The sequence below is a fragment of the Zophobas morio genome, unplaced genomic scaffold (assembly GCF_036711695.1).
Source record: "Zophobas morio isolate AGI-343-1 ecotype UQ-CSIRO unplaced genomic scaffold, CSIRO_AGI_Zmor_V1 ptg000040l, whole genome shotgun sequence".
Lineage (NCBI taxonomy): Eukaryota > Metazoa > Arthropoda > Insecta > Coleoptera > Tenebrionidae > Zophobas > Zophobas morio.
In genome coordinates, this window is record NW_026972145.1 from 5,526,847 (window position 1) to 5,546,483 (window position 19,637).

Here is a 19,637-nt window from a genome sequence, read left to right on the forward strand (position 1 = left end):
CACGTATTCATAACCTAACTATTTCTGTTCACATCAAACATCATCAACAAACGGAAAAGTAGAATTTTTCGCAGGTACGTATTGAAGATTAATTTTTGGAACAATCTTTTAATATAACATTGACGCATGAATTTCAGACTAGTTGAAATGGAAACTTGGGAACAACCGAAGTCTGCATAGTAAAAGTTGACAGTTGTAAAATTTGCCCATACATTGTTTGTTTTTTCTGATGATGAACCACATTCGCCGTCATCAGTCGCCTTTGCTACCTTTTAACTGTGAAAACCCCCTTGATTCTTACCATTGCAAAAACTGCCACTTTCAAACCGAACTAACGTTGCTTTTCAAACTACACGTTAAAGACCGTCATGGAATCAAACAAGAAAACAACGACGATTTAGTTGTACCACACAATAATCAAAAATACGTTTGCGGAAAGTGCGGCTTTGAAACGCATTTTTCGCTTAAATATTTACGTCATCAACATGACCATTCTTTAAAAGAGCACAAAACTGTTACGCATGCAACAGAGCAACAGCGGCGTCAGTGTGAAACAAAAATCAGCAAATGGTACGGTTGTGAAAATTGCCAATATAAAACCCAATACCGCTCGTGTTTAAATAGACACATAAATACGCTGCATTTGGGTAAAGATGAAATTACGTGGCACCACTGCAGTGACTGTACTTTCACGAGCAAAGACAAAGACAGTTTGCAGAGTCACATTAACTCATGGCATCTTAGCGACCAGGACACGAAATGGTACGAATGCAAACAGTGTCTATTTAAATCTAATCGTAAGTTATCTTTAACCAAACACATGAACGCACGGCATCTGGACGACCAGAACACCAAATGTTACAAACATAAACAGTGCTCATACAATAGTAGAGAAAATTGGAACGTGATAAGCCACCATTTGAAACAAAATGAGATCAGATGGTATGATTGTAAAAAGTGCCAATTTAAAACCAAACACCCTCGTTGTTTAAAGGAGCATATCATTCATTGGCATTTGGACGAGAATGAAATCAAGTGGAACCAGTGCAGTGAGTGTCCGTTCAAGAGCAAAAGCAAAGACGGTTTGAAAAGACACATTAACTCGCGGCATCTGGACGACCAAGACGCGAAATGGTACGAATGCAAACAGTGCCCGTTTAGATCTAAATCCATCCAATCTTTGCCTCGACATGTGGTCGTTTGCCATTTGGACAAAAAGGAGGGCAAGTGGTACAAATGCCAACAGTGTCCTTACAAGACTAGAGATCGTTCGACTTTGAGGAGGCACGTGAAAACCCAGCATTTGAATGGAAAAAGAATTACGTGGTATCAGTGCACAGAATGTCCGTTTCAAACAACATATGAGAAGGTTTTACAGAGACATCGCACGAATGGGCGGCATTTGAACGCAGACGATGTCAAGTGGTTTGATTGTGAAAAGTGTGATTACAAAACTAATTACCCCTAGTCTTTAAAGAAACACATGAATCTCTGGCATTTGGACAAAGAGTCTCGATAAAAAACCAATAGTGTAGCACGTGGTATCAGTGCTGTATAAAATTAATAATAAATCTTGTTAATTATTGTTAGTGCCGTGTCTTATGTGTTGCATATATAACTCTAAATTTTAAGGTTATGTATTATAACCTCAAAAAATTACAAAAAATCGATTATTGTCCTACTTTGGCAAGAAATAATTAGAGCTTCAGTGCATTAAAGTGCTTGTGTAACGTTGATAGATATAAATCATAACAATTTGATTTACACATAACCTCAAAAACTCATCAGCGATTTATATATGAAACACATAATACACATCATTAATAATATTGTAATGGTAAAACGGAAAAATTAAGTTTATTTTTCCCTATTTTCGAACGGCATTATCGTCAACTTAACCACAAAAATTTAGCACAGTATAGATATCAATTGATTTCTATACTGTAAACTCAGCATGGAAATATGCAACACACAATACACGCAACCACTTACGAAATTGTCTTCCATACAGGTTTTTATTGGTGAAGGCTTCAGTTAGAACGTACACAGACAATTTATTCACTTAAACTGTAAAGGGTGGAAATACCAGACTAGTTTGTTTAAATTTTCAAGAAAACGAAGATTAAACATAACCTCAAAAACTTAGAATGTATGCAACACACAATACACGCCACAAATCAATTTAATAATTTTATTCATTTATTAAAGAACAACCCACAAACTCCTCCTACTTCGAACAATGCTTACTTATGTGATTATGTAACGACGAGTTGTATTTACTTTTGAACGAACACCTTTTGCATTCGTACCATTTAACATCAGCTTCGCCCAAATGCCGCACATTTATATGACTTTTCAAATAACTTTTCTTCTTAGTTTTAAAAGTGCACTTGTCACACTCGTACCACTCAATCTCCTTCTCATCCAAATGGTGAAACTTCACGTGTTGTTTTAAATTCGAATTCTGTTTACTCTTGAACGAACAATTTTTGCACTTGTACCACTTAACGTTCTGTTGTTCCAAATGATGCGCGTTTATGTGTCTCCTCAAATTCAAACTGTCCTTAGTTTTGTACGGACAACTGACGCATTCGTACCACTTAGCGTTCTTTTCGTCCAAGTGCCGCACGTTCACGTGTCTCTTCAAATAACTCTTCTTCTTGGTTTTAAACGGACACTTTTCACATTTGTACCACTCGATGTCTTGTTCGTCTAGGTGTTGCGCACTCACGTGGTATTTAAGCGTCGTTTTTAACTTAGCTTTATAGGGACACTTTTTGCATTCATACCACTTGATGTCCTCTTTATCCAAATGGTTGTGATTCACGTGGGTGATCAACGACGATTTGTGTTTACTTTTAAAAGGACACCGGTCACACTCGTGCCATTTAACGTCTTCCTCGTCCAAATGTCGTGCGTTTATGTGACTTTTTAAAGTCGATTTGTGTTTAGCTTTATACGGACACTTTTCACAATCATACCATTTGATATTTTTCAAGACGCTTGATTGCGTTTTCGCGCACTTTTTACCTTCGTGCTTACGATCGACGTGCGCTCGTAAGTTACAAATTCGTTTACACTTGTACGGACACTTCAGGCAGTGAAACCAAGCGATTTCGTCGTCGTTTAAATGCTTCAAGTATTTGTGGCGTCGGAGACAGTGCTTGTACTTGGACCTGAAGTCGCACTTATCACAATAGTGGCAAAAAACAACCTCTGTGACACTCTCATTTTGAACTGTTTGTTTGTCCGCTGAACAAGTTAAAATGTGCTGGAACCACTTGAGGGCGAAATTTGTCTCAAAGTTGCACCTTTCGCACACGTATTTGTGGATGGTGAAGTTCAAGTTTGGTGAATTTCGGTCTTCGGTTTTAACGTTGTGGTATCTAGCGACGTGCAGTTTCAAAAGGACTGTGAGTTCTGTTTGGGAGTTGCAGTCGTTGCAAGTGTAGCTTTCGATTTGGCTGCTTTCGCAGTTGAAGGGGGTTGTCAGAGACTTGTGGAGTTTGAGGTGGTTGAGCATGAGGAAGAACGAAGTTGTAAAGTATGGACAGGCTTTGCAGCGGTGGACGTTCCTGTCATGGGTGCAAAGCGCTTCGGAGTAGTCCAGTGATGACATCCCGGTTTGGCTAAAAGCAGGTGTTAGTGTCGCTTTCGGGGCGAAGTGAGTCGATTTGTTACTTCGTAGTGTGGTGGCAAGGTAATGAATTTGAACAAATTGGTTGTGTTTTGAAATATAACCTAAGTTGAGCGAAATGGTGTTTGGAGGTTATGCAACTTGATATACATTGGTTGTCATTGTGCTGTCAATGCATAGTTGTATTGTGTGTTGCCTACATTGCGCAAGAATTCTAGATTCTAGGGGGTGACTATAACTATAAGGGTGACACTTAGTTAATTCTGAAACACCCCCAAAGAGAAATAAATGTGTGGGGTCTCCTTTGCAATAAACAAACCGAATAAAACTTTAAAATGTATTTGTAAAAATACTAATAAAACAATTATTAGTTTCTCTGTTGCAAATGCATTACATATTTATACATTTATTTACATTATTCGTTGTTATACATGGAACACACAAACTTCACAATGAGAGAGTTATCGAGTAAGACGTTTCGGTCACTAAGTTGCCACCATCAGAGAATATTTACACATAAAATGTCTTTAATTAGCGATTAAACCTACAATATTTCACGCAGAACGAACGGTTATGTACAAAATCCCTAAAAAAATCGAAGTCTGTCATAATTATTGTCATGTAAAAAGTCGAAAGCGCTAGTCGACAACTCCCTGAATAATCATTATAAACTATATAAATATAACTAACGTTTCATCAAAATATTATATCCTCTACATCTAGGCATTTAACAATCATAGATAATATTAAAGAGCACTTTGGGGTGATAAAAAATGACATACTAATTAAATAAAAATGATAAAATAAATATATTATACTTAGATAATGTATCAAAAAAGAAGCGAAAATTGCAAACAATTTGAGCACTCGTGTAGAAATGATAAGGCAACTTTTGTGCTTGTTTGTATTATACTTCGTCCTCTCCTAAGGTATGCCCTGTGTTCAGCCCGTCTCCGCCGGACCCATCTTCGTCCGCGTTCGCTTTACTCAGCGCCACTTCGGCCTCCAGCGCCCTGATCCTGTTCTCGTGCTTAACAATCATCGCTTTCAACTTCCTGATTTCGTCAGCGAACTCTTGCAACGTTTTATCCTACACCACAATTTTTTAAAACACAACCCAAACTTTCCGAAAAATACTCACAGAAACTTGCGTCTGATTCTGAGTTTTCGACCCTTTCGACGAACCTTTATCCAGGATGTTTCTTTTCGTGACTGAAATGGTGGCTTTCGATTCAGGTGGTTTGTAGCCGTCTTTCAGCGAAATCAGAATGGGTTCGGCGTCTTTACCCTCGATCCACTCTTCTGCTGTCAACGCCGAGCTGTCGCCTAAAGTATCGGGGTAAAGATCCTCCTGGAACAACTCAGACTTTCGGGGGACGGTCATCGTTATAACCTAAAAATGTAGTGTGAGATTGCTGCATCTCCGAAAGAGTCGGCTTACTTGACACAAGCCCGAATTGTTTAGCCTATAAAACCTGGAGATTTCGCAGGACGTGACATCGCAGCCCCTTTTGGGCATCATACCTATCCCTCGTTGTGGATCTGGGGTTTGAAATGTGTTAATGTAGTGGACGAATGGTGGTTCGGCGGTTATTTCAAAGTAACGAATAACCGAATCGCCCTTTCCGCACAAGTAAACTAAGTTGGTGTCGGGGTCGTACAGTGGAAACATGACACCGTTCGAAGTATCGAGTTCCACCATAACGATTGGCTCGTTGAGTGCGTCTGGAGTTCGAAGACTGTATTGGCGTTCCGACATTTTGGAGAAGCCTGTCGTGAAAACGAGGCCGTGTCGGAGGAAGATAGCACGCGTGGCTTTCGAACCTAAAAAATATAAATTAAAAACTAATTGTTTGTAGAAATTGGAACATGTTACGTTAATCTAACCTCACTTTATATTTTTACACAAATCAAGTGGCAACTGATTATTAGACAAGTCGTCAAACTAACCTCACTTTTCACACAAATTATTCGTCTTAGTCGTTTTACCTTCGTGGCAAATGGCCTCAGATTCGACTTCCCCGGTCCTGGGGTTGATCATCCTAATTTTCTTGTCTTTGCAGGTGGTGAGGAGCTGCGAGCCGTCCCAGTTAAAGCAGGCACTGTACACGATGTCCGGATGGCAGTCGAGTTTGACCAGAGCCTCACCCGTCCCTGTCGCACATTTTAGAACCCCCCGAGACCAATCTAACCTCAAACTCACCGACGTTCCAAATGACCACTTGGTTGTCGCTGCCCGCCGTCAGTAACACGTTCAGCGCCGTCGGGTGCCACAAAACCAAGCCGACCCGCCTCTGGTGGCAGACCAAGTCGACGACTGGCTCGGTCAGGGTCTTGATGAGGCCCCCGTCAGGTATGTGCCAGACTTTGACGACGCAGTCCTCCGAGCCGCTCGCGATAACATTGTCGTTGTGGGGGCACCACGCGATGTCCAGCACGGGCCCCTTGTGTCCGCCCACGAGCGGGTGGTCGGCGGCCAAGCGCCCCACCTGAAAAAATAAATATATATTCGGCCATAGCGCGAAATTGCAGCGCGTTGGCAGCGCGTCAAAAGCTCGATATAGACGCATTTTGCTTAAAAATAAGTGCGGGCTATTTATAGATCGGTGCACTTTTTGACCGGAATGATTCACGCACTTTGCACGATTCACGCAGTGAATTCCAGCTGGGTTTCGTGAATTACTGGCCTCGGCTGCGTACCTTGTTGTGGGGCAACACGATGAAGGCGCCCCCGCCGGCGCTCTCCACGATAATGGCAAGGAACTTGGGGTTGACCGCACAGAAAGTGGCGTCCCACGAACTCTTGCTCACCCTGATGTTGTCGTAGCACTGCTCCCTTTTCAGGGCTTGGCCGTACACGTGACGGAACTTTGAGCTGCGGACGACGCGGAAAGACATCTGAAATTCGGTGAAAGCGGTTATCGCAGGCCAAACATAACCTAAAAACGTCAAATCGTATAGGCGGAGAGAAGTACTCACCTTCGTTTCGTTTTATTGCTACCGTTCGAACGAACTATTTACATCGGTTAGTGCATAAGATCGAGCCGTTTTGATCTTATCTAGATGCACCACATATCTAGTTCACGAAATAAGACAGAAATCCCTTATTTGGTTATGCGAAAATTTTGAAACGTCAAAATCGACACGAGCGACATCTGCCCCCGAAATGTCAGCAGTTTTTGCCAATTGATACGTACGCACGGGAGGAAGACGAAAAACGCAAAAACTCGGCGGCGGTCGTCGGCGGCATTTTTTTGCTTGAAAAATACGTACGTGGGTGGCCGGTCACGAATTTAGAAGCGGTCGGTATCGCGAAGTTTTGGGGAATTTTCGTCTGTTTTATCCACTAAAGTTGCGACCCTTGTAAAAACAATCCGCCACTTTTGACTCAGTTTTCGATTCGTCGTTTTACTTTCGTGTATAAATTTTGATAACTTTCACACGGCATTCCGTATTTTGTGGTGTATAGTGCGACGTGGTCTCGCAAACCTCGGATCTTCCAACAAATAATTATACACCGTCACGAACTGGAAGATTGCGTCCTAGAATTAGACACACAAACTCGAGTTATACAACACACAATACACTCATGTTTTCTCGTAATGCATTTTAACGGGTTTAGTTTTTTCTCGATTATTACAAATTCTAGACAAATAAAGCACATATTTTTTTGAAATTAAACGGTGTTTTCCAAGTGCAAGTACTAAAACCCCACCCACCCGCCCTCTTCTCATCCTAACGACAAATTTTATGTCTGTACAGTACAAGTTCCACCTTTTATTCAGAGCAGATAAAATTAATCACTAAAATAGAGGCGGGGTGGGTGGGCGGGGCTAATTGTTTTTTCTTCTATAGAGTGAAAGTGGGAATTAATAGTACCTACGCTGTAAAAAAAGTAAAAAAAAAGTTCTAATCGTAATTTTTTTGTTGTAATATTTGCTATAAGATTTATTTCTTATTTCAGAAGAAAAATAATGACAAACCGGGTGGGTGGTGGTAATTTTAACTTTTTCCTGGAGAGTCTTTTATGGGCAAGGAATAGATACGCCCACCCACCCCTTCTTCATTCTGATGACTACTCTTGAAACTGTTAATTAATAGCAACATTATTACATAATAAGTTATACCTTATTAGAATCTTCGGCGAATCTGTTAAACCGTTGTTGAGAAAATAGTTTAACTAATTTTTCCATCAATTGTTCGATGTGCTATCGCACGCAAAAGTATTTTTAAATCATATTTTTCCACTTTTCAGTTTTTGATTTTTCGACTTGTTGATGTGAAATCGAAAAATTGAAAAATCGCGAAATCGAAACTTCAAAAGAACGGGAAGTCGGAAAATGGATAAATTGAGAAATGGAAGTGGCTAAAAATCGAAAAATGCTTGTCCTTAAAACTCTCTAGGAAAAAATTAAACTAAACCCCGCCCACCCACCCGCCTCAATTTTGGTGATTAATTTTATCTGCTCTGAATGAAAGGTGGATCTTATACAGAAATAAAATTAGTCGCTACTTGTTCTTGTACCATATGTGAAGTGTTTTGTCTTCGTTTATAGTCCAAATCGACGAAAATTTTGACCAGGACTTAATAAAACAAGGTAAGTAAAGTGAAATGTTGCATGAGAACAGCTTTCCATTCTTGATCTTGCCTGTTGTTGTGTGTTTAATGATGCTCATAAGATCGATTCAAGGAATCGCTTTATTACACTTTGACGATTTTCTGAATCGATTAATCGGGAAAAATATCTATCTAAAAAAAAACATGGTAACTTATTGGCAGCAAGTTTTTTTGTTGTTATGATGGCATTCTGGAGGTCCTAATGATACAAATGTCAAATCTAGTTACTTTATAAAAAAGTCCCTACATAATTCATTAGGTGATATTTGCAAATTATGCAACACACAGTACAGTCAGAGAACATAGAGAAGCGTCATTGTTTAAATTAAATAACGGTTGAGGACACCTCGACTTATGTTGGCAACAGTGTTCGTTTCTAACTAGGAATAAAATTAACTAGAAAAAATGGAATAATATTTTTAACGACGCGTTTTAGTTTCGACAAATTGACACTAGATTTACCATAATATTACAAGCTGCTTACTTGTTTGATCTACAGACCAGAGCGCACTCAGGCCAATGTGGACTCTAAGCGTTCGGAAACGATTTGATTTATAAGCCACGATCCGTGATCTGATACATATCCTAACCTATAATTTCTTGCTGTTTTAACTTTCGAATTCTCAGTTTTTCGAAATTTTAGTTTGGGGACTTTTCAGTTTACTCCTATTTATTATTTAATTTTTAATTTCTCAATTTTTCAATTTCTCGGCTTTCAGTTTTTCTCTTCAATTTTACGATTTTTAAATATTTCGATTTTTCAATTTTTGACTTTTATAAACTCTTTATTTGTCGATTTTTCAATTAATTGATTTTTCGGGTTTTTTGGTTCTTCAATTTTTCTATTTTTTCAGGTTTCGATTTTTCAAATTCACTTTTTTGATTTTTCGATTTCTCAATTTTTCAATTTTTTTAATTTCTCGGTTTTTAGACATTTCAGTTTTAGGATTTTTCAGTTTACTTATTATTCAATTTTTCGATCTTACGATTTTGCAGATTTTTGATTTTTCAATTTTTCGATTCTTTAGATTCTCAGTTTTTGGATATTTCAGTTTTGGGATTTTTCAGTTTTTCGATTCGTCAGTTTTTGTTTCATTTTTCAGTTTTTCGATATTTCAGTTTTGGGATTTCTCAATATTTCTGTTCTTCGACTTTTCCATTTTTGACTTCTGGATTTTTCGAAGTGTCGACTTTTTACTTTTTCGATTTTTAAATTTTAGATTTCTCAATTTTTTTGTATTTTAATTTTTCAATATTTAAAATTTTAGATTTTTCTATTTCTCGATTTTTCATTTTAGCTCTTCCATATTTCAATTTTTCAAATGTTTCGATTTCTTAATCTTTCGATTTTTCGACTTTCCGGTTTTAGATTTTCTGTTTTTCAATTGTCGTTTTTTCAAATTTTCGATTTTTCAATTTTTCAAATTTGACATTTATAAACTGTTAATTTTTCGATTTTTCAATTAATCGATGTTTTGATTTTCCCATTTCTTGACTTTCGAGGGTTTCGATATTCCCGTTCAATTCTTTAATTTTTCGATTTTTCAGGTTTTTGATTTTTCATTTTTTAGTTTTTGTAAGGTTTCGATTTTTCGACTTCACTTTATGGATTTTTCGATTGCTCAATTTTTTGACTTTTTAGGTTCTCAGTTTGTGGATATTTCAGTTTTCGGATTTTTCAGGTTTTTCCATTTTTTAGTTTTACTTTCATTTTTCAGTTTTTCGATATCTCAGTTTTGGGATTTTTCAACATTTTGATTCTTCGACTTTTCGATTTTTGACTCCTGGATTTTTCGATGTGTCGATTTTTTTACTTTTTCGATTTTTCAATTTTTGGATTTTTAAATTTTAGATTTTTTAATTTTTATAGTTTTAGATTTTTCAATTTCTCGATTTTTCATTTCAGTTCTTCGATATTTCAATTTTTCAAGTTTTCGAATTTTTCAGATGTTTCGATTTCTTAATCTTTCGAATTCGCAGTTTTAGATTTTCTGTTCTTCACATGTCATTTTGTCAAATTTTCGATTTTTTAATTTTTCAAATTTGACTTTTATAAACTCTCAATTTTTGGATTTTTCAATTAATCGATGTTTTGATTTTCCCATTTCTTGACCTTCGAGTGTTTCGATTTTCCTGTTCAGTTTTAGGATTTTTCAATATTTCAATTCTTCGACTTTTCTATTTTTGACTTCTGGATTTTTCGATGTGTTTTACTTTTTCGATTTTTCAATTTTTGGATTTTTAAATTTTAGATTGTTCAATCTTTTGATATTTTAGTTTTTCAATATTTCTAAGTCTTTCGATTTTTCGATTTCCTGGTTTTAGATGTTCTGTTTTTCAATTTTTCGATTTGTTAATTTTTCATTCCCGATTTATCGAGATTTGATTGTTCACGTTTTCGATTTATCAGTTTTTCAATTTTTTATTTTGGCCTATTTCGGTTTCTCATTTTTTCCAGTTTTCCATTTTTTCGTTTTTTTATTTTTCCGCTTTTCCAATTTTTCAACTTTTAACTTTTTGTTTGTCGATTTCTCTATTTTTCAATTTTTCGACTTCATCACTTTTCGATTTCTCGTTCTTTGATCGTTCAATCTCTCAATTTTTCAATTTTTCGAATTTTAAGTTTTTTGATTTCTCGATTTATCGAGATTTGGATTTTCCGATATTTTGATTGTCAATTTATAAATCGTTCAATTTTTAACTTTTCGATTTTTCGATTTTGGCCTATTTCGGTTTCTCAATTCTTCGACTTTTCGACTCCATGATTTCTTGATCTTTTGATTTTTCGATTTCTCGGTTTTTCGATGTTTCGATTTTTCAGTTATCCGACTTTTTAAATTTTAGATTTTTGAATTTTACATTTTTTCGATTTTCTGATGTTTCATTTTTCGATTTTCAGTTCTTCGATGTTTGGATTTTTCAATGTTTCGGTTTTACGATTTTTCGATTATTAGATTTCTCAATTTTTCAAATTTTCGATTATTTTAATTTTTCATTTTTTTTTCTCACTGTTAATATCATACAGTGTATTGAAAACAACCACAAAAATTGTTGAGGACTCCATTGTCAATAAGGGTGGTTTTGCAAAATCAGACTGTATGTCGCATCTATATTAATCTATGGTACAGTTGTTTTAATGTTGGAATATGATCCTGAAAATCAGGATTTTTCCAGTTTCTAACGAATAATCATCGACACTGTGACTAACACAAACACATGACGTCCTGGAATTAGATCTTGGCTTCCATACAATCGTTTTATTTTTTTGGAAGCTCTTTCGGTATAGAAATAGGACATGTTTAAAAGGGATGTAGTTTTACAGGATCCCCAGTGGCCCCAGCCCAGAATTAACATTTCAGACACTACTTTTATAAAATTTACACATTACGTTCCAATTGCTATAATACATTGACTGGTTACTATAAACATGTGAAGCGTATATACAAAGTACACGTCTATAAAGAATAAATCAACGACTTGTTGCCCAAAAATCGCCTATACACAAATAATTACAACTCATGAACAGAAAAAAAAAACCGATAAAATGAACCTGGCCCCTTCGAAGGAGTTTTGATTGCGTCAACATTTTGATTATACTTGCTAAGTACATACGATAGTGTAAAAACTTGTCAAAATCATCTCAGTCTTATCACAATAAAAATCCGACCGTCAACATGCTAAACGTAGTCAGAAGCGACATCATCCTCTTGTCTGCAGAACGTCATCGACAGAGTTCGACAGACGTTCGCCGCCACTCAGGCATACGACGACTCCTTCCCCAGAGTACTGGCCGTACTCGATCGACTCGTCGTCTTCAAGTCGTTCGTCAACGACCGATTGTTTGCCAGGAAAGTGCTCACCGACTCGTCGGAACTGTACGTATCTTGTTCGCTGCAAAAATCGAAATTTTGGTTCAAGGAGTTTTAGGGTTTTTGTTTTTTGGGTACCTGTCGGAGATGTCCGACGTGGTGTTCTCCAGTTCGCCTTGGATCGCGGCTTGTAGATCTTCGATACGTTTCAGCGCCAACTTCAGGTCGGTTCGCGTCGTCGAGGTTTCCGTCTCGAGAGCTTCGTATCGCTTTTCTAGTTCCTTTTTCTTTTGGATCACTTCTGATTCTTTCGTCAGACTGTTGTTTAGCTCTTCTTTTACTTCTCGGAGGTTTCGTTGTAGTTTTCTGATCTGGTCTTGGCTTTGCTGTTCGCGCACGCGCGCCGTCGCCAGTTCAGTTTGGAGTTTGTCGACTGCCTCCTTCAGACGGGTGATTTGTACTTCGAGACGGCTCTTCGTCGTTTGTTCCAGTTCCAGTTTTGATTCCAGTTCTTTGACTTTTAATTCGGTTCTAAAACAATATAATAAATTTAACAGTCAAAGTAAACCAGTGTTGCCAACACGATTTTTGTTACCTTTTGACCAACAAGTGCGACGACGCGTCGCCCATGCTCTCCACAGACTCCAACTTGGTGGTCAACTCCGCCAGCTGCTCCTTCAGCTGGTTTCGCTCCACTTCCAACTCCGACACGAGCGACACCTGCTCCTGGAGTGCGATCTGATCCAGCGACATCTGCTGCACCGCCGCCTTGTACTTCTTCAGAACTTCCGCCAACTCCTCTTCGTTCTCCTCCAACTGGTTCTGCAGGTCGCTCTTCTCCCTACTCAACGCCGTCACCTTCTGCTCGGCGTCGTGCTTCATCCTATTCGCCTCTTCCAGCGCCCCTTGTGTCTCCGACAGGTCCGTCTCCAGACTCTGCTTGGTCTTCACGGCCACCGCCCTGGCGCACTCCAGGTCCTCCAGCTGGTTTCTCAGCTGCCGGATCATCGCCTTCCCGGGATTGTCCGCTTTCTGCCTCTCCAGCTGCGTTTGCGTGTCCCTCAGCAGCACCTTCGTCCTCTTCAGGTCTCGTTTCAGCCTCTGCAAGAGCGCTTCGTCGCCCGCGCGGTCGTTGCGCTCCATCTCGGCGGCGGCGGCGAGCCGCCTCTCCAGTTCGTGTTTCTCGCGTAAAAGCAGAGTGCGCTCTTCGTGCTCGTTCTCCAGCTGCGCCTCCAAAGCTTTGACTTTTTTCTGGGCGTTGCAGCGGACTTCTTCGAGCTCTTCGTCGCGCATTTGGGCTTCTTTTTTCGATTCCTTGCGCATGGACTCTAGGGACATCTCGAGGCGCAGCTTGGCTTGCTCGAGGAGTTGCACTTGTCCGGCGAGCTCATCGAGCTCTTCCTCTTGGTCCTGGAGGCGGCGTTCGCAGTCGATTTTCTGGCGGCGCAGAAGTGTCACCTCCTCTTCGGTTTTACCGCCGCAGGTGATTTCGTCCAGCTCGCGCTGCAACGAATTGAGCTTCTCCTCTTTCAAGTCGAGCTCCAAACGGGTGTCCTAAAACCACCAATTGTCAAATTATAATTGTTATTAAAAAATTAACACCGACTCACCGCTAACGTGCTCTCGATGGCGTACTTCTCCGCCACGATTAATTCCTTCTCCCTCGCCAGTCTCTCCTTCGCCTGCTTTTCCTTCTTCAACTCGTCCTGCAGCGACTGAGTCTCCGAATCAAACTTCCTCTGTTTCTTCTCCAGCAAGTTATTTCTGGCGCTCTGTTCTTCCAGCAGCAGTCTCAAATCGTTCATTTCTCCGTTCAGTTTCTGCACTTTGCGTTTCCACTGTCCGACGACTTGTCTTTGCTCCTCCACTTCCTCATACGCATCCGTTAACTACAACAACGAACACAGTTAAATTCAGTCAACACCAAGTTAATTTTTCGACGCACCTTTTTCTCCAGCTGTTTCTTCAACCCCACCAACTGCTCCAAGTCGTCTTCGTGCTGCTGCTGCAACCGGCGCTTCGTGAACTCCAGCTCCCTGACGGCTCTTTCGTAGCGCTGCTTGTACATTCCGCCGTCGACGTCGGCGTCTTCGTCCTCCTCGGAGATGCCGTTCAGGTCCGATCTGGCATACAGGAGCTCCATCTCGAGCCGTTCCGACGACTGAGCGAGCTCCTTGTTTTTGTGCTGGATTTCGGACAGTTCGCGCTCGAGGCGGATCCGCTCCGACGTCTCGGCGTCCAGACGCTCGGTGGCCAGAGTCGAGGTGGAGTGTTCTTCGGCCAAGTCGGCCGTCATTTCGCTCAGCTGAACAAAACAATACAATTACTGTTACGTCAAAATGACTAGACTGACGGTTTTTCACGAAAGGATGGATTTTTAAACAGGAAATTTCGTTAGAGCCTTGACGTATTATGTCGTATTATAAAAGTCAAATTTTGAAGGGCTGCAAGAATTTTTTAAATTATTTTTTCTCAGGTTTATGAACAGTTTTCAACAACGTGTCATAGAGTTAGTTGGCCATTTTTTCAGCACCCTGTATAATTTTCTCTCACTTGATATTTTAAGTATTTTACTGTTGAAAGAAAACTACGTAAGTTACAAAAAGAAAGTTAAAGAATGGGCCCCACCCACCCGCCCCTATCTCAATTGTGATGAATTTTTTATTCGTTACGAGATTGAGGGGCGGAGCTTAACTGCAAAGTCTATATGTTTGAGGCATAATCGTATTATAAAAAATTGACTATTTTGAGAAAAAAAATAGGGAATGAATATTCTTATTCTCTCAAAAGCAAAAGGAGATCGAAAGAAGCAGAAGAAACCTAAAACATTTTACCACTAAATACTTAACTGAAACCTAAAAGTTGATGATAATTTTGTTTTTCAATAATACCTGTGTGTCGAAGTTATCCCCAGTGATTTTCATTGTACGTACCGCCACTGAAAATTTGATTGACAAAGACAAACAACCAAAATCTACAGGTGTACTCTCTCTTTCTAACTAAACATGTGTCCACACTCTTAAAAACGCCATAATACGTCAAAGCACTCAAAGTTTCGTCAAACTTCTTGAGCATCATCATGAAATATCGAGAAAGCGTGCGTTCGCCGTTCGGTGCGGTAATCGAGCCGCTTATTTTTAACCGTTGAGAAAAATCGCTTTTACCGCAACCTGAACACAATCGCCTCATCTTAATTTCTCAGTTTTTTCAATTTTCCAATTTTTCGTTTTTTTGATTTTTCCGCTTTTCCAATGTTGCAACTTTTAACTTTTTGTTTGTCGATTTCTCTATTTTTCAATTTTTCGACTTCATCACTTTTCGATTTCTCGTTCTTTTGATCTTTCAATCTCTCAATTTTTCAATTTTTCAAATTTTTAAGTTTTTTGATTTCTCGATTTATCGTGATTTGGATTTTTCAATTTCTCAATTTTTAATTTTTCAATTTTTCGATTTTAGCCTATTTCGGTTTGTCATTTCTTCGACTTTTCGACTCCACGATTTCTTGATCTTTTGGTTTTTCGATTTTTCGGTTTTTCGATTTTCCAGTCTTTCGGTGTTTCGAGTTTTCAATTATCCGATTTTTTAAATTTGGGGGTTTCGATTTCTCGATTTTTCGTTATTCGGTTTTTAGATTTTAGATTTTTGAATTTTACATTTTTTCCATTTTCAGTTCTTCGATATTTCGATTTTTCAATGTTTCGGTTTTACGATTTTTTAAGGTTTCGATTTTTCTATTATTAGATTCCTCAATTTTTCGAATTTTCGATTATCATAAAAACGAAAAATTGAAATAAATGAAAAACTGAAAATTAAAATTCTGATGGAAAAGACTAAAAAATTGAAATATTGAAAACTCAAGAAATAAAGAAACGGAAAAATCGAAATACAGAAATTGTAAAACTAAATCACTGAAAAATTGAATTGTTAAATTATTGCAACATTTAAATAAAAATTGAAATTTGGAAAAAATAGAGAAATTAAAAAAATTAAAAATAGAGAAATTGAAAATTGAAAAATCGGAAAACAGCGAATTTGAAAATTGAAAAATTGGAAAACAGCGAATTTGAAAATTGAAAAAACGGAACGTAGAGAAATTGAAAATTGAAAAATCAAATCACTGAAAAATCGGAATGAAAAATCCAACAATTGAAAAAATAAAATTTGAAAGATGAACAATTGAAAAATATAAAAAATTGAACAATTAAAAATTTAAAAATTGAAAATATTCAAAACTTGAAGAATTGAAAATATTCAAAACTCGAAGAATTGAAATATTTAAACAATAGAGAAACTTACGAAAAGAAAATCAGAGCAACTGAAATTGAAGAATCGCAAAATCCAAAAATTGAATAATGAAAATATTGAAAAATCGAAAATTTGAAGAATTGAAACACTAAATTAAAAATAAAATTTTAAAAATATAGTGAAAATAAAAATCGGAAGATAGAAAAATTGAAAAGAAAAATCCAAAATTGAAAAAAAAAACTTGAAAAGTCGAGAAATTTAAAAAACATTAGAAACTGAACAATTGTAAATCTAAAAATTGAAACTACTGAAAAATCGAAATTACAAAACTGAATCACTGAAAAGTTGAATCGTTAAATACATATTGCAACATTTAAATAAAAATTGAAAATTTGGAAAAATAGAGAAACTAAAAAATCGAAAAACAGGAATTGAGAATTGAAAAATCGAAACACTGAAAAATCGGAATGAAAATCGAAAAGTTGAAAAAATCAAATTTTCGATTTTTCAATATTTAAAAATCGAAAATTTGAAGGATTGAAACACTGAAAAATTTAATCATTTAAATTAAAAATAAAATTTTGAAAAAATAGAGAAAATAAAAATCGGAAGACAGAAAAATTGAAAATTAAAAAATTGAAAAGAAAAATCCAAAATTGGAAAAAAAAAACTTGAAAAGTCAAAAAATTTAAAAAACATGAAAAACTGAACAATTGTAAATCTAAAAATTGAAACTACTGAAAAATCGAAATGAAAAACCGAAACGAAAAATCAAAACAATGAAGAATTGATAAAACAAAATGTTTTGGCTTTGAGGCATAGCACATAACTTCAAAAATAAAAAAATCAAGAGAAACATAAAAAAAAAAATTCAAGAAATTGCACAATCGAAAAACTGTACAATCGAAACTTTAAAAAATCGAAATATTTAAAAATTGAAAAACTGGTTAATTGAGAAATTGTAATTTTAAGTCGACAATGGCCTGAGGGCGCTCTGGTCTGTAGATCAAACAAGTTCTCAGGCGACGAGTTGTAGTGAATCAAGTTTTTTTATTGGCATCGACTATTTAAATTTGGCGCTTGCCTTTGGCGGTTGAGGACTCCAATGTCAATAAGAGTGGTTTTGCAAAATCAGCCTGACTGTCGCATCTATATTAACAGAGATAACTTCGAGGTGTGCAACTGTGTGTAAATTTTTACTCCTAACAACTTAGCTGGGCGATTGTAATCTCAAGTGAAAGTAGATGGCGCTGTTAGCGTCTTACCGCGAAGATTTTGAAATTTGATTGCTCTCAAATTTTGAAGGGCTGCAAGAATTTTTTAAATTATTTTTTCTCAGGTTTATGAACTGTTTTCAACAACGTGTCATAGAGTTGGTTGGCCATTTTTTCAGCACCCTGTATAATTTTCTCTCACTTGATATTTTAAGTACTTTACTGTTGAAAGAAAACTACGTAAGTTACAAAAAGAAAGTCAAAGAATGAGCCCCACCCACCCGCCCCTATCTCAATTGTGATGAATTTTTTATTCGATACGAGATTGAGGGGCGGAGCTTAACTGCAAAATCCTATATGTTTGAGGCATAATCGTATTATAAAAAATTGACTATTTTGAGAAAAAAATAGGGAATGAATATTCTTATTCTCTCAAAAGCAAAAGGAGATCGAAAGAAGCAGAAGAAACCTAAAACATTTTACCACTAAATACTTAACTGAAACCTAAAAGTTGATGATAATTTTGTTTTTCGATAATACCTGTGTGTCGAAGTTATCCCCAGTCATTTTCATTGTACGTACCGCCACTGAAAATTTGATTGACAAAGACAAACAACTAAAATCTACAGGTGTACTCTCTCTTTCTAACTAAACATGTGTCCACACTCTTAAAAACGCCATAATACGTCAAAGCACTCAAAGTTTCGTCAAACTTCTTGAGCATCATCATGAAATATCGAATACGCCCGCGTTCGCCGTTCGGTGCGGTAATCGAGCCGCTTATTTTTAACCGTTGAGAAAAATCGCTTTTACCGCAACCTGAACACAATCGCCTCATCTTAATTTAAAAACAGTGTCGCACACGTCCGCGAATAATGTCGGCCGTAAAAAATACGTAAAATTAACGTCGCCGCATCAGTTTATCAGGTTAGGCGGTCACGAGTGATGTGGACCGACGAAAATATTACAGTATGTTTTGTTCGCTCGTGCCGCACCAGGAAGCGCGCTATCGCTACGTCGAATTAAATTAATGTTCCTCACTTCGGAAATAGACATCTGCACGTTGATCGTTCGCACTCTTCGCGCCGAAAATACAAAGTAAACTGGCGAGAGGATTTTTTTTCTTAGTTCCTGGTCTTTTGTTTGCGATGGCTCTGGCACGGGTTTCGATGAGATGGCGTGTTCTTAGGGCGATCACCCAGATTTATTGGCGATAAATATGAGGAAAAATCCTAGCGCCACGGCGAAGGCCTCGAAGGCGTTTTCTGCCAACTGGTTAAGTAAACACGTGCGAGCTTGTGATTTATGATAATGGGAAAATTTTCTTAATTGCTGTAATCTGCGCTGATATTCCATTTGCGCCGGTTAATACGGTCTTGTCGTTAAAAGAGTAAATGCGTTATTGGCAGGCGGCCACGACAGCTGATTGGTAACGTGAGAAGTTTTCGATTTATTTATTATTCGTGTTGCACGATTATTTTTACATTGTTTAAAAGTTAAATGGATTTCGTTTTTAACAAAGCGGCGCGGGAATTGGCGGAAGACAATGTGTACGGGGTGTCCTAGTTTACCTGTTCCACTTATTTGAAAGGACAGAAGTTTGAAATATGGAACGGATCATTAACACGAGGAATGTATGAACACAAATAAAATAAAACACGATTGGCCCCTTCTGTTTTGTTTTTAAAAGAATTTAATAAAATCGTTGGGTCCTCTGGTCTTTTTTTTTAATATCAAAGAATGTTGAGAACCCCTCGTGGTTTGTTATTGAAAGAATAAAAAAAAAAAAAAAAAAATCGAAGTGTTTCCTAATCTTTTTATTTTTTGAAAAAAAATCTTGGACTACTTGGGTCTTTATTTAAAGAATATTATTAAAGAATCTCGGAAACCCCAAATGTTTCTTCTAAGAATACCAAAGAAACTTGAGGATCCCTTGTATTTTGTTCTTGAAAGAAAAAAAAAGTCGTGTCCCCTATTTTTTTGATGGGAAAGAATCTTGGGGTGAAGGAAATTGGGTCGAAATTAGATTAGACACTGCGTTCTTCAAGTGGTTTGTAGTTTCGATTCTCGTTAAGTTTAGCAGTTCTAAAAATTACACCAAATCGCCACTTAAA

The 19,637-nt window shown here is 37.5% G+C and overlaps 4 protein-coding genes across 7 annotated transcripts in view; 1 reads left to right on the forward strand and 3 right to left on the reverse strand.

Moving 5' to 3' along the window:
• On the forward strand, nt 1–1,585 carry LOC135140419 (zinc finger Y-chromosomal protein-like). Its single transcript, XM_064070951.1, has 2 exons — nt 1–74; nt 138–1,585. Exon 2 carries the CDS (start codon nt 230–232, stop codon nt 1,466–1,468), a length of 1,239 nt encoding a protein of 412 aa, XP_063927021.1. The 5' UTR covers nt 1–74; nt 138–229; the 3' UTR covers nt 1,469–1,585.
• A 588-nt stretch (nt 1,586–2,173) lies between these two features.
• On the reverse strand, nt 2,174–3,757 carry LOC135140528 (zinc finger protein 64-like). Its single transcript, XM_064071117.1, has 2 exons — nt 3,682–3,757; nt 2,174–3,629 (listed from the first exon to the last, which is right to left on the reverse strand). The coding sequence occupies exon 2, from the start codon at nt 3,617–3,619 to the stop codon at nt 2,228–2,230; it is 1,392 nt and encodes a 463-aa protein (XP_063927187.1). The 5' UTR covers nt 3,620–3,629; nt 3,682–3,757; the 3' UTR covers nt 2,174–2,227.
• A 203-nt stretch (nt 3,758–3,960) lies between these two features.
• Coro (Coronin) lies at nt 3,961–7,144 on the reverse strand. The gene is made up of 7 exons (XM_064071121.1): nt 6,617–7,144; nt 6,338–6,535; nt 5,841–6,126; nt 5,627–5,791; nt 5,079–5,461; nt 4,779–5,030; nt 3,961–4,727 (listed from the first exon to the last, which is right to left on the reverse strand). Exons 2-7 carry the CDS (start codon nt 6,533–6,535, stop codon nt 4,545–4,547), a joined length of 1,467 nt encoding a protein of 488 aa, XP_063927191.1. The 5' UTR covers nt 6,617–7,144; the 3' UTR covers nt 3,961–4,544.
• A 4,473-nt stretch (nt 7,145–11,617) lies between these two features.
• Nucleotides 11,618–19,637, reverse strand: part of LOC135140709 (unconventional myosin-XVIIIa) — a 95,864-nt gene continuing 87,844 nt past the window's right edge. For all 4 annotated transcript variants that reach the window (XM_064071363.1, XM_064071364.1, XM_064071365.1 and 1 more), the window contains 5 exons: nt 14,010–14,369; nt 13,675–13,953; nt 12,660–13,618; nt 12,203–12,595; nt 11,618–12,146 (listed from right to left, as the gene is read on the reverse strand). In XM_064071363.1, the coding sequence (XP_063927433.1) occupies nt 12,011–12,146; nt 12,203–12,595; nt 12,660–13,618; nt 13,675–13,953; nt 14,010–14,369 (2,127 nt within the window). In that variant the 3' untranslated portion in view covers nt 11,618–12,010. The remainder of the gene's footprint in view (nt 12,147–12,202; nt 12,596–12,659; nt 13,619–13,674; nt 13,954–14,009; nt 14,370–19,637) is intronic.

Excerpts from the sequence above, each read along its gene's own strand:
- Coro (XM_064071121.1), bottom strand. The coding sequence starts at position 6,535 with ATGTCTTTCCGCGTCGTCCGCAGCTCAAAGTTCCGTCACGTGTACGGC. Across the intron at positions 5,792-5,840 it reads AGTGGTCATTTGGAACGTCG|GGACGGGTGAGGCTCTGGTC; the intron begins GTGAGTTTGAGG and ends AATGTGCGACAG. Across the intron at positions 5,031-5,078 it reads ACAATTCGGGCTTGTGTCAA|GTTATAACGATGACCGTCCC; the intron begins GTAAGCCGACTC and ends CTACATTTTTAG.
- LOC135140419 (XM_064070951.1), top strand. The coding sequence starts at position 230 with ATGATGAACCACATTCGCCGTCATCAGTCGCCTTTGCTACCTTTTAAC.
- LOC135140528 (XM_064071117.1), bottom strand. The coding sequence starts at position 3,619 with ATGTCATCACTGGACTACTCCGAAGCGCTTTGCACCCATGACAGGAAC.